At 43.2% G+C, this 14,828-nt stretch overlaps 1 protein-coding gene across 1 annotated transcript in view; it reads right to left on the bottom strand.

The window, feature by feature from the left end:
• Nucleotides 1–4,557: 4,557 nt before the first annotated feature.
• The window catches only part of LOC110488025 (cyclin-dependent kinase 6), a 65,817-nt gene continuing 55,546 nt past the window's right edge, over nt 4,558–14,828 (bottom strand). The window contains exons 6-8 of the mRNA XM_036971023.1: nt 5,976–6,026; nt 5,693–5,828; nt 4,558–5,539 (exon numbers count right to left, since the gene is read on the bottom strand). Coding sequence (XP_036826918.1) covers nt 5,390–5,539; nt 5,693–5,828; nt 5,976–6,026 — 337 coding nt within the window. The 3' untranslated portion in view covers nt 4,558–5,389. The remainder of the gene's footprint in view (nt 5,540–5,692; nt 5,829–5,975; nt 6,027–14,828) is intronic.

Here is a 14,828-nt window from a genome sequence, read left to right as displayed (position 1 = left end):
TATGTGCCATTCAGAGGGTGAATGGGCAAGACACAAGATTTATGTTCATTTGAACAGGGTATGGTAGTAGGTGCCAGACACACTGGTTTGTGTCAAGAACTGCAACACAACAGTTTTTCACACTCAATCGTTTCCTGTATGTATTAAGAATGGTCCACCACCCAAAGGACATCCAGAAAATTTGACACAACTGTGGGAAGCATTGGAGTCAACATGGGCCAGCATCCACGTGGAACGCTTTCCACACCTTGTATACTCCCTGGCCTGGTGAATTGAGGCTGTTCTGGGGGCTCATTATTAGGAAGGTGGTCCTAATGTTCTGTACACTCAGTGTATATTGTGATGTTTACACATTTTTTCCAGCATTTTTTGCAGCTTCACATGTTAACAACATTGAAATACCACAACAAATACAACAACTAAATATCCACAGCCTAACGCAACCCAATTCAATATTAAGCACATGATACATTTGTTAATTATTTGAATGAATCCCAAATAAGAACGCTCGCATATACAAAGCAGATTTTTTATTCAAATGGTGCAACATGAAGCAATCACCACTGATGGCATTTATTCATGTAAACATAATGCCCATTACCTCCATATCGTCATTGTAAATTAAGTTACCATGTCATAAGTGGGCATTTCAAATACATTTGTGGCCTTTACTTTCATCCTTGGAGCTAAATGTGTTAAAATACTACATTTTTCAGTACTGTTCATTAGCTAAAGGGTATTTGCAATACAAAGCTATCATACTGTAGGTGCATTTGTGTAATCATAGGAAATGTATGGCAGACCCCATGTAGGTGGCTGTAAAAAAGTACAACTTTATTATTTTCTATTACATAGACAAAAGTATTCTTGTCCTGTGTTTTAGGTTTACAAATGACCAATAAACCTCTTAAATAAAATAACACAGTGATAGTTTCAAGTGAATATAGACTAAAATGATGATAGTCTACCCTCTAGGCAAAAACTGGTTGAATCAACATTGTTTCCACGTAATTTCAACCCCAAAAATCTATGTCATGACGTTGAATCAACGTGGGAAAATAATTGGATTTGCAAAAAGTAATCAGTAATAGGGCATTTCGTCTTTTTTTCACCCAACGTTTAACCTAAATGCAATGACATTTTTTTGTTGATTTCACACTGAATTGACAACTCAACCAACTGTAAATCAAAACAAGACGTTGAACTGATGTCTGTGCCCAGTGGGTACTTGTTAGTAGGGCAGTTGACGTTGAACTGTGCCCAGTGGGTACTTGTTAGTAGGGCAGTTGACGTTGAACTGATGTCTGTGCCCAGTAGGTACTTGTTAGTAGGGCAGTTGACGTTGAACAGATGTCTGTGCCCAGTAGGTACTTGTTAGTAGGGCAGTTGACGTTGAACTGACCGATACCAAGAAATCTTGACAATCCCTATTTCTAGAGAGTTGTAACATGAAGTCTGCAACAGAGATGAGTATCCATCAGTGACATGAACCTGACAGAACAGAGATGAGTATCCATCAGTGACATGAACCTGACAGAACAGAGATGAGTATCCATCAGTGACATGAACCTGACAGAACAGAGATGAGTATCCATCAGTGACATGAACCTGACAGAACAGAGACGAGTCCCCATCAGTGACATGAATCTGACAGAACAGAGATGAGTATCCATCAGTGACATGAACCTGACAGAACAAATCTACTGCTACATGGAGATGAGAGCTCAGTTCAAATGGATTTCATGTCATTAAACCAAGTGTCCCCTGACACTGAAAACACGTAGGATATCAAACATATCATAGCAGATATGCAGTTTGATTCACACAGTCATGAATTCTGTAATATGAGTATAGTATCAAAATCATGTTATGTTATTGTCAGCCACGGAAACAGTTGATGCAGTCTAATCATGAATGTGCAAAGTGTGTCAGAATGATTTCTGATTTGATTTCTAAAAAGATCCTGAGTGTATTTGTGTGCTAGCAGCACTAGATATACCAGAGTGAAAGTTATGGTCTAGATTACTGTGCAGTAAGAAGTTTTACAAACAAAATAACTCTATTTACCTTGACTTGTTTTCAGCCAATCCCTCGGAGGGAGCGAGTCTGAAAGCACTCTAGCTAGTCATATTGAATCAATATGCCATTGGAGTGCTCCTCAACGTGAGCATAATAAGTAAGGTGAGCATCATTGTTAAAACAACCATTCTTAACACAGAACAGCTGTGTTTTAACATTAACCCCTGTATGCTTTTATGTAACCCTCTGAGACTAAGTCCAAATGAAGAAGGTACAATGTTCAACATCCTCTGAATCCGACGTATCCACCTCCCTTTTCTCAATGCAAAATCTCACAACCAATAACATTTCACTGACCAACACCTATACTACTGCTACCCTGCTACACATGCCAGTGTTCTGGATATGCAAGTCACACCACTACTGCCAGGATAAGTGCAGTCTCTAGCACTAGCCTATACCAGTCCATTACCCGATCCATTCTACATGCCTCACATTGTCAAACCTTTCCTCCTTTGGATTTGACCTAGTCTTGTAATTTATTTTCTAGCGGGGAATTTTGCAATATCATTTTTAATTTCAATCCCCACACATGATTTAAAGTCCAATAAAATTAAGACTTAATAGAAAATAAGAAATCAACTGTCAACAATGGTGCGTACATCGACCTTATTCTTATACAACATGTAGTCACTCCAGTATGCTCTGTGTATCAGGTCATAAGGTAATTTTCTTTCGGAAAGCTATCAGTTTGTCTCTGTGGATGTTGTCCTCTGACAAATAAATTGTACCTTTCGGCATTCCTCAAGGTTCTGTTTTAGGGCCACTATTGTTTTCACTATATATTCTACCTGTTGGTGCTATGTGGACGACACACAGCTGTACATTTCGATTAAACATGGTGAAGCCCCAAAATGGCCTACTCTGGAAGCCTGTGTTTCAGACATAAGGAAGTGTATGGTGGCAAATTATTTTAAACCCGGACAAAACAGAGATGCTAGTTCTAGGTCCTAAGAAACAAAGAGATCTGCTGTTGGATCTGACAAATAAGCTTGATAGTTGTATAGTTGTCTCAAATAAAACTGTGAAGGACGAACATATCAAGAATATTTCAAGGACAGCTTTTTTTCCATCTTTGTAACATTACAAAAATCAGAAACTTTTTGTCCAAAAATTATTTTAGATTAGACTACTGCAAGGCTCTACTCTCCGGCTACCCGGATAAAGCACTAAATACACTTCAGTTAGTGCTAAACATGGCTGCTAGAATCCTAGAATGACTAGAATCAAAACATTTGATCATTTTACTCCAGTGCTAGCCTCTCTACACTGGCTTCCTGAGAAGGCTAGGGCTGATTTCAAGGTTTTACTGCTAACCTACAAAGCATTACATGGGTTTGCTCCTACCTATCTCTCAGATTTGATCCTGCCGTACATACCTACACGTACGCTACGGTCACAAGACACAGGCCTCCTTATTGTCCGTAGAATTTCTAAGAAAATATCTGGAGGCAGGGCTTTCTCCTATAGAGCAAATTTTTTAGGGAATAGTCTGCCTATCCATGTGAGAGAAGCAGACTCGGTCTCAACCTTTGTCTTTACTGAAGACTCATCTATTTCTTCGAACCGCCCTTGCTGGCTCTGCCTGGCTTGCTCCCCTCTCTCCACTGGGATTCTCTGCCTCTGACCCTATTACAGAGGCTGAGTCACTGGCTTACTGGCGCTCTTCCATGTCGTCCCTAGGAGTGGTGCGTCATTTGAGTGGGTTGAGTCACTGACGTGATCTTCCTGTACGGTTTTGCACCCCCCCCCCCCGGCTCGTGAAGTGGAGGAGATCTTCGTGGGCTATACTCAGCCTTGTCTCAGGGTAGTAAATGGGTGGTCTGTTGATATAGCTCTAAAGGTTTGGGGGCTGTGCTTTGGCAAAATGGGTGGGGTTATATCCTGCCTGGTTGGACCTGTCCGGGGGTATCGTCGGACGGGCCACAGTGTCCCCCCCCCCAATCAGCCCCCAGTATTTATGCTGCAATAGTCTATGTGCCGAGGGCTAGGGTCAGTCTGTCCTATTTTGTGTAATTATCCTGTCTTATTAGGTGTCCTGTGTGAATGTAAGTATGCTCCCTCTAATTCTCTCTCTCTCCCTTCCTGGAGGGCCTGAGCCCTAGGACCATGCCTCAGGACAACCTGGCCTGATGACTCCTTGGTGTCCCCAGTCCACCTGGTCGTGCTGCTGCTCCAGTTTCAACTCTTCTGCCTGAGACTAGCGAACTAGTTCACCTGACCTGTTCACCGGACGTGTTACTTTGTCCCGGACCTGCTGTTTTTGACTCTCTCTCTCTACCGCACCTGTTGTCTCGACCTCTGAATGCTTGGCTATGAAAAGCCAACTGACATTTATTCCTGAGGTGCTGACCTGTTGCACCCTCTACAACCAGTGATTATTATTTGACCCTGCTGGTCATCTATGAACGTTTGTACATCTTGAAGAACAATCTGGCCTTAAATGGCCATGTACTCTTATAACCTCCACCCGGCACAGCCAGAAGAGGACTGGCCACCCCTCAGTTCCTCTCTAGGTTTATTCCTAGGTTCCTGCCTTTCTAGGGAGTTTTTCCTAGCCCCCATGCTTCTACATCTGCATTGCTTGCTGTTTGGGGTTTTAGGCTGTGTTTCTGTGTTTCTGATTGATCAGGTCATCAGAAAGAGTAACACATAGGCTCTTGAATGGTGTCCATCTGATTTCATCTCACTTTATGACACTGAAGTATGGATGCCATAAGAAGAACTCAAAGTGATCCATTTTCAGTTGTTCCGTGGAGTGCTTCGTTTGCACCAGTCACAAGTCTTTTAAGCTGAAGCCCATCAGAATCCTGCTCCAGTCTGCAGCAACACAGGACTACCTGTAGATGGCAGTGATATAAAAACACAAATGTATGTTTGGACCATAAGCAGCACTAGGCAGTGTGAGGTCCTCCTGCATGGGATAAACATATGTGTGTGTATCCTCTCTCTCAGTTCAGTCGTGGAGATGAGCTCCAGGTGAGATCCATGCCGACCTACCCTTGGTGCTTGGTGTTCCCTCACTGAGGAGCCTCTTCTCAGGCTAAGGCAGAAGAGACAAGAGGCAGCAGCTCCTGGACATCCAGAGGTTCTCCCCTGGTGGCAGTACATCTCAGCTTTAAGGGTCCTTGCATTGTTTACATTTTTTAATTTAAAAAAAATTATCCTAAAAAGCAGCATTCGAATCAGTACATTGTGGAAGACAGCACTGTTGCATTTTAGAATCAAATGTCTGTCTGTTGCTCTCTTTCTCTGTCTTTGTGTCCATCTCTCTCGCTCTCTCTCTCTCTTATCCTGGGACGGGGGGCTGTCAGGCAGCACTCTCCTCCATGGTGGGCTTGTTGCTGGCAATGGGCTGAGCGTACACACTCTTACTGTCACTATCCACACTCTGGAAGTAGGGGTGGGTCAGAGCAGCAAACGCTGATATCCTTTTGGCGGGATTGAATGCCAGGAATTGCTGTACAGAGAAAGAAAAGAGAGAGACAAATATTATAATGATAACATTTTCTTCAATAAGAAGAAAAGTGTGAGTTTCATTCCTATTGGACAAATCAATTTGAAACAGAACGTACTGTATTTAGAGTGCGGTGTGTGTGCGTCTAATGCTCACCAGTATAAGGGACTTCCCCAGCTCGTCCATGTCAGGGATGAGGTTTCCGATTGGCTGAGGGGGTCGTGGAGAGAAGGCACTCTGTGGTAGGGCAACTTCCTGGGGCCAGTCCTCCACCGAGGGAACCCCGACCACACTGAGGGATCATCATCATCATCATCTTCACCACTATTTTCATCGTCATCATTATCATTATCATCAGAATCACAAGCCTCATTATTTGCCAATTGATTGTTAAAACTGTAAATATGATTTATAGCATGATGTACAATATGGTACTTACTCAAAAATCTTGCCCAGCTGATCAACATCTGAGCTTCCTCTAAACAAAGGTCTGGGGAGAGGAAGAGCACATGTCAATATAACTGAAGCTTATTGGTGTAGATTTGCACTATCAAACTGTGTTATACACCTTCAATGAATCAGATAAATGAGTTTTAATGTGCCAATGGGATCTGTGGCGGTGATGCAGGTTGCATTAATGCTGACTCTTCATCTTCTCAACACAAAATGACATCTCAAACATTCCTACTGAGCCGGCCAGGCAGACGCTGGCCAGCATCATCCTTAACTGGCATAACCAGTCCAACCCTCACTCTGTTCTACTGTAAAGAGGTGGCTTTCCTGGTTCTGGTCAGACCAGATAGTACTGAGGACTGTTTCAGCAGCACACGGGAGAAAGGCACACTCATGGGAGGGAGAGAGAGGAGGTGGAGAGGGGCTAGGGATGGAGGGAAGGAGCAGGCCTGCTGGTGGTTCCTGTGGCTTTGGGTATGCTTCCCCCGGCACCCACAGAAATTCCAGCAGTCATCATCAGTTCATTCATGTCTCAACTCAAACCCCAGCCAACCACTGCTCCCAACCAACCAACCAGCCAACGGGTAGAAAAACATAGATTTAACCCTCATGTGTGTCTGCCTTAGCTCTCTGTGGGCCTGTGTGGTGTGTGTGTGTGCGTGCGTGCGTGCATGTGCGGCATTGGGAGTGGGTGAGCAGTGCAAATCCTGTGTGAAAGACCTATTGGATTATTCTAACAGAGACTAGCTGGGAGATATATAAACTAGCAGTCACCACCAGATGTCAATGCATCTAACATCTGCCGTAATCTTTTCCCTACATAGCTGAACCCCCACACTTTCCCTACATAGCTGGACCCCCACACTTTCCCTACATAGCTGAACCCACACACTTTCCCTACATAGTTGAACCCCCACACTTTCCCTACATAGCTGAACCCCCACACTTTCCCTACATAGCTGGACCCCCACACTTTCCCTACATAGCTGAACCCACACACTTTCCCTACATAGTTGAACCCCCACACTTTCCCTACATAGCTGAACCCCCACACTTTCCCTACATAGCTGAACCCCTACACTTTCCCTACATAGCTGAACCCCCACACTTTCCCTACATAGCTGAACCCCCACACTTTTCCTACATAGCTGAACCCACACACTTTCCCAACATAGCTGAACCCCCACACTTTCCCCACATAGCTGAACCCCCACACTTTCCCTACATAGCTGAACCCCCACACTTTCCCTACATAGCAGAACCCCCACACTTTACCTACATAGCTGGACCCCCACACTTTCCCTACATAGCTGAACCCCCACACTTTCCCTACATAGCTGAACCCCCACACTTTTCCTACATAGCTGAACCCCCACACTTTCCCTATAGCTGAACCCCCACACTTTCCCTACATAGCTGAACCCCCACACTTTTCCTACATAGCTGGACCCCCACACGTTCCCTACATAGCTGAACCCCCACACTTTCCCTACATAGCTGAACCCACACACTTTTCCTACATAGCTGAACCCCGAAAACTTTTCCTACATAGCTGAACCCCCACACTTTTCCTACATAGCTGAACCCCCACACTTTTCCTACATAGCTGAACCCACACACTTTCCCTACATAGCTGAACCCACACACTTTTCCTACATAGCTGAACCCCCACACTTTTCCTACATAGCTGAACCCCCACACTTTTCCTACATAGCTGAACCCACACACTTTCCCTACATAGCTAAACCTCCACACTTTTCCTACATAGCTGAACCCACACACTTTTCCTACATAGCTGAACCCCCACACTTTCCCTACATGCTAAGACTTTGAAGATTAGACACAGGTAGTTTGATGGAAGTTTGCACATTTTACAGCGACAGCAATTATGTTGCCACATACTTTGACGGGTTAAGGGTGCTCCATAACACGCTATACAAACCTAGCAGCAACAGTGGTGGAACTGATCTATGCCCCTTTTCACCAAGTAGACACCATCCTAACCAATACACCCCCTATAACCACATTTCTATCAATGGCTCACTACACTGGCATCCCTTTATACTGGTTGCTGTAAGGGCATGTTGAGAGTCTGAGGGTTGAACCATAGAGATCAGACCAAACCAGTTCTCTGCCTTTAGATGGAAAACATCACCTACAACAACAGCATCATGCCAAAACAAGTATGATTTCCAAGAGGTCAATTTTTAAACCAGGAGTGGTTTGAATGGATGACTGGCTTCACACAGGGTTGACACTGACACACACACACACACACACACACACACACACACACACCCAACCTGTAGGTGATAAGGGGGATAGGGCTGGGACCGGCAGCTGAGTCACGCTCCCCTTGTGCCAACCATTCTGTCCCACATTCCATACAACCTCTGGAATACGTGTGCCTGTCTGTGTTTGTGTGTGTGTGTGTGTGTGTGTGTGTGTGTGTGTGTTCAGTGTGTGTGTACTGTATGTGAGGGAGTTTGGGAGGGAGTGCATTTGTGTTCAGGTGCACGTGTGTCTGTAAGTGAAATCTATGTTTGTGGATGCACACACACGTGTGTGTGTGTGAGGTTATGTCTTCGAGAGGTTTATCAACATGCCAGTCCACTGTGAGAAAGTAAACAGGGATGTGATCTCCTCCTGCGTTGGCTGCATTAACATAACATGTCCAGCCTTTAGATTAGCGGAATGTCAACACAGCACTCTGTGTCATTCACAGCTTGTTGACTAATTACTATCCAATCTAAACCACGCAGATACAGACTTGCATGATATTTGCTTCAGATTCCTGAGACAAATGGTACTGATGCTTATCAGTAAGTGAAACAGTTTTTTCCTTCAAAAAGCTATGATTAAGAGATGGACGTATTTGGGGAAAACCTTTGATGAAGGGAGTTAGTCAGACAAGTGCTGGTTGTAGAGGACAACAGAGAGAGACTGGGGACTTCTCTGTCTACTACAGTAGAGTAACGGTAGGGGACTTCTCTGTCTACTACAGTAGAGTAACGGTAGGGGACTTCTCTGTCTACTACAGTAGAGTAATGGTAGGGGACTTCTCTGTCTACTACAGTAGAGTAACGGTAGGGGACTTCTCTGTCTACTACAGTAGAGTAATGGTAAGGGACTTCTCTGTCTACTACAGTAGAGTAATGGTAGGGGACTTCTCTGTCTACTACAGTAGAGTCACGGTAGGGGACTTCTCTGTCTACTACAGTAAAGTCATGGTAGGGGACTTCTCTGTCTACTACAGTAGAGTAATGGTAGGGGACTTCTCTGTCTACTACAGTAGAGTCACGGTAGGGGACTTCTCTGTCTACTACATTAAAGTCATGGTAGGGGACTTCTCTGTCTACTACAGTAGAATCATGGTAGGGGACTTCTCTGTCTACTACAGTAGAGTCATGGTAGGGGACTTCTCTGTCTACTACAGTAGAGTCATGGTAGGGAACTTCTCTGTCTACTACAGTAGAGTAAATGTAGGGAGGGGACTTCTCTGTCTACTACAGTAGAGTCATGGTAGGGGACTTCTCTGTCTACTACAGTAAAGTCATGGTAGGGGACTTCTCTGTCTACTACAGTAAAGTCATGGTAGGGGACTTCTCTGTCTACTACAGTAGAGTCATGGTAGGGGACTTCTCTGTCTACTACAGTAAAGTCATGGTAGGGGACTTCTCTGTCTACTACAGTAGAGTCACGGTAGGGGACTTCTCTGTCTACTACAGTAGAGTCATGGTAGGGGACTTCTCTGTCTACTACAGTAAAGTCATGGTAGGGGACTTCTCTGTCTACTACAGTAGAGTCAGGGTAGGGGACTTCTCTGTCTACTACAGTAGAGTCATGGTAGGGGACTTCTCTGTCTATTACAGTAGAGTCACGGTAGGGGACTTCTCTGTCTACTACAGTAGAGTCACGGTAGGGGACTTCTCTGTCTACTACAGTAGAGTAAAGGTAGGGGACTTCTCTGTCTACTACAGTAGAGTAAAGGTAGGGGACTTCTCTGTCTACTACAGTAGAGTAATGGTAGGGGACTTCTCTGTCTACTACAGTAGAGTAAAGGTAGGGGACTTCTCTGTCTACTACAGTAGAGTCACGGTAGGGGACTTCTCTGTCTACTACAGTAAAGTCATGGTAGGGGACTTCTCTGTCTACTACAGTAGAGTAATGGTAGGGGACTTCTCTGTCTACTACAGTAGAGTCACGGTAGGGGACTTCTCTGTCTACTACATTAAAGTCATGGTAGGGGACTTCTCTGTCTACTACAGTAGAATCATGGTAGGGGACTTCTCTGTCTACTACAGTAGAGTCATGGTAGGGGACTTCTCTGTCTACTACAGTAGAGTCATGGTAGGGAACTTCTCTGTCTACTACAGTAGAGTCATGGTAGGGGACTTCTCTGTCTACTACAGTAAAGTCATGGTAGGGGACTTCTCTGTCTACTACAGTAGAGTCACGGTAGGGGACTTCTCTGTCTACTACAGTAGAGTCATGGTAGGGGACTTCTCTGTCTACTACAGTAAAGTCATGGTAGGGGACTTCTCTGTCTACTACAGTAGAGTCACGGTAGGGGACTTCTCTGTCTACTACAGTAGAGTCATGGTAGGGGACTTCTCTGTCTATTACAGTAGAGTCACGGTAGGGGACTTCTCTGTCTACTACAGTAGAGTCACGGTAGGGGACTTCTCTGTCTACTACAGTAGAGTAAAGGTAGGGGACTTCTCTGTCTACTACAGTAGAGTAAAGGTAGGGGACTTCTCTGTCTACTACAGTAGAGTAATGGTAGGGGACTTCTCTGTCTACTACAGTAGAGTAAAGGTAGGGGACTTCTCTGTCTACTACAGTAGAGTAAAGGTAGGGGACTTCTCTGTCTACTACAGTAGAGTCACGGTAGGGGACTTCTCTGTCTACTACAGTAGAGTCACGGTAGGGGACTTCTCTGTCTACTACAGTAGAGTAAAGGTAGGGGACTTCTCTGTCTACTACAGTAAAGTCATGGTAGGGGACTTCTCTGTCTACTACAGTAGAGTAAAGGTAGGGGACTTCTCTGTCTACTACAGTAGAGTCACGGTAGGGGACTTCTCTGTCTACTACAGTAGAGTCATCTCTCACCTACTCATGTCTGAGGTGTCTGAGCCAGTCATGTGAATGTGAGTAAAACTACAAACTATACCAGAATGATCACCAATGTTTCTTTTGAAAACACTTCAAATGTCATGATACCTGCCCTGTTATTTCCATGTACTGTATGTCTTCAGCCCTGGCCCTTACAGTAAACAGCAATGAGCATTTATGCAACACAGGGGCTGAGGCCTCCCCCTCAATTAAATTCAAAGGGCTTTATTGGCATGATAAACATATGCTTATATTGCCAAAGCAAGTGAAATAGACAATAAACAAAAGGGAAATAAATAATGGAAAGTAACAGTAAACATTACACGCACAAAAGTTTTAAAATAATATAGACATTTCAAATGTAATATTATTGGCTATGTACAGTGTTGTAACAATGTGCAAATAGTTGATGTGTGAAAGGGAAAATAAATGAATAGATAAATATAGGTTGTATTTACAATGTTGTTTGTGCTCTACTGGTTGGCCTTTTCTCATGGCAACGAGCCACACATGTTGCTGCAGTGACTGCACAGATATGGAGTTTATCAATGTTTGATTTGATCCAGCTAACTGAGGGGACTCTTCTCTAGTTTAATATTTCTGTAGGTGAGGGCTTTGTGGTGGAATGTGTGGGCATTGCTTCCTTTTAGGTGGTTGTAGAATTGAACAGCTCTTTTCTGGATTTTGATAACTAGTGGGTACATTCCTAATTATACTCTGCATGCATTGTTAGGGGTTTTGCATTGTTCACAAAGTATATTTTTGCAGAACTTTGCATGCAGTGTCTTCATTTGGTGTTTGTTCCATTTTGTGAATTCTTGGTTGGTGAGTGGACACCAGACCTCACAACCATGGAGGGCAATGGGTTCGATAACTGATTTAAGTATTTTTTAGCCAGATCCTAATTAGGATGTTGAGTTCAATGTTCCTTTTGATGGCATAGAAGGCCTTTCTTGCCTTGTCTCTTAGATCGTTCACAGCCTTGTGGCTGTTACCTGTGGTGTTGATGTTTAGGCCGAAGGTAGGTATTCTTTGTGTGCTCTAGGGCCACAGTGTCTTGATAAAATGTGTATTTTTTTCTTGGCTGCTGGATCTTTTTTGGAACACCATTATTTTTGTCTTACTGAGATTTACTGTCAGGGCCCAGGTCTGACATAATCTGTGCAGAAGATCTAGGTGCTGCTGTAGGCCCTCCTTGGTTGGGGACAGAAGCACCAGGTAATCTGCAAACAGCAGACATTTGACTTTGGATTCTAGTAGGGTGAGGCCGGGTGCTGCAGACTGTTCTAGTGCCCTCACCAATTAATTGATATAAATGTTGAAGAGGATGGGACTCAAGCTCCATCCCTGTCTCACCCCACAGCCCTGAGGAAAGAAATATGTGGGTTTATTGCCAATTTTATCTGCACACTTGTTGTTTGGGTACATTGATTTCTTTCTTTCTCTCTCTCTTGCTCTCTCTGACTCAGTCAGAGGCTGTTCCCAGGTGCCCTTTAATCTGTAACAGGTGGCCTTTTAAAAAGCCACCTTAATCATCTGCAGGTCAGAGAGAGAGAAAGTGAACGAGGGGTGCTGTACAGAGACATCAAAGGTCCTGCCTTCTACCTCCAGGCAGAGTTGGCCAGGAGCCAGGTCCTGAACACACAAGCTCATTGTGTCCCAGGGAGACTCACAAGACCCCACCTAGCCTGTCTTATCCACACACACTAACGCAAACACAAACACATGCACACACACACATGCATACACACATATATACCTAGCCTTGTCTCTGTCCTCTCCTTACAGCAGGATGCTAACAGACCAGACAATCCAGAGTTCCCCTCTTCTCTGTGCTAACAAGGCTAGGGATCAGATGTCAGATCTGACTATGGGATCAGATGTCAGATCTGACTATGGGATCAGATGTCCGATCTGACTATGGGATCAGATGTCCGATCTGACTATGGGATCAGATGTCAGATCTGACTATGGGATCAGATGTCCGATCTGACTATGGGATCAGATGTCAGATCTGACTATGGGATGAGAATGTGTGATCTGACTATGAGATCAGAATGTGTGATCTGACTATGGGATCAGATGTCAGATCTGACTATGGGATGAGAATGTGTGATCTGACTATGAGATCAGAATGTGTGATCTGACTATGGGATCAGAATGTGTGGTCTGACTATAGAATCAGAATGTGTGATCTGACTATGTGATCAGAATGTGTGGTCTGACTATGGGATCAGAATGTGTGATCTGACTATGTGATCAGAATGTGTGATCTGACTATGGGATCAGAATGTGTGGTCTGACTATAGAATCAGAATGTGTGATCTGACTATGTGATCAGAATGCGTGGTCTGACTATGGGATCAGAATGTGTGATCTGACTATGTGATCAGAATGTGTGATCTGACTATGTGATCAGAATGCGTGGTCTGACTATGGGATCAGAATGTGTGATCTGACTATGTGATCAGAATGCGTGGTCTGACTATGGGATCAGAATGTGTGATCTGACTATGGGATCAGAATGTGAATGGATCATCTTGATGTGAATAGGAGAGCTGTATGTATATAAATGTCAGGTATAGACAAGCCTTTTGCAGAAAGATTGTTGTGAATAGTTGCATAAAAGTTGTATACCAGTTGTATACCAGTTGTATACCAGTTGTATAAAAGTTGTATACCAGTTGTATACCAGTTGTATACCAGTTGTATAAAAGTTGTATACCAGTTGTATACCAGTTGTATAAAAGTTGTATACCAGTTGTATACCAGTTGTATAAAAGTTGTATACCAGTTGTATACCAGTTGTATACCAGTTGTATACCAGTTGTATACCAGTTGTATACCAGTTGTATAAAAGTTGTATACCAGTTGTATACCAGTTGTATAAAAGTTGTATACCAGTTGTATACCAGTTGTATACCAGTTGTATAAAAGTTGTATACCAGTTGTATACCAGTTGTATAAAAGTTGTATACCAGTTGTATACCAGTTGTATAAAAGTTGTATACCAGTTGTATAAAAGTTGTATACCAGTTGTATACCAGTTGTATAAAAGTTGTATACCAGTTGTATACCAGTTGTATAAAAGTTGTATACCAGTTGTATAAAAGTTGTATACCAGTTGTATACCAGTTGTATACCAGTTGTATACCAGTTGTATACCAGTTGTATAAAAGTTGTATACCAGTTGTATACCAGTTGTATAAAAGTTGTATACCAGTTGTATACCAGTTGTATAAAAGTTGTATACCAGTTGTATACCAGTTGTATACCAGTTGTATACCAGTTGTATACCAGTTGTATAAAAGTTGTATACCAGTTGTATAAAAGTTGTATACCAGTTGTATACCAGTTGTATAAAAGTTGTATACCAGTTGTATAAAAGTTGTATACCAGTTGTATACCAGTTGTATAAAAGTTGTATACCAGTTGTATACCAGTTGTATACCAGTTGTATACCAGTTGTATAAAAGTTGTATACCAGTTGTATAAAAGTTGTATACCAGTTGTATACCAGTTGTATACCAGTTGTATACCAGTTGTATACCAGTTGTATACCAGTTGTATAAAAGTTGTATACCAGTTGTATACCAGTTGTATACCAGTTGTATACCAGTTGTATACCAGTTGTATAAAAGTTGTATACCAGTTGTATAAAAGTTGTATACCAGTTGTATACCAGTTGTATAAAAGTTGTATACCAGTTGTATACCAGTTGTAT

The sequence above is a fragment of the Oncorhynchus mykiss genome, chromosome 32 (genome assembly GCF_013265735.2).
Source record: "Oncorhynchus mykiss isolate Arlee chromosome 32, USDA_OmykA_1.1, whole genome shotgun sequence".
Lineage (NCBI taxonomy): Eukaryota > Metazoa > Chordata > Actinopteri > Salmoniformes > Salmonidae > Oncorhynchus > Oncorhynchus mykiss.
The sequence above is the reverse complement of the archived record's forward strand: the minus strand, read 5'-3'. Positions and strand labels throughout refer to the sequence as shown.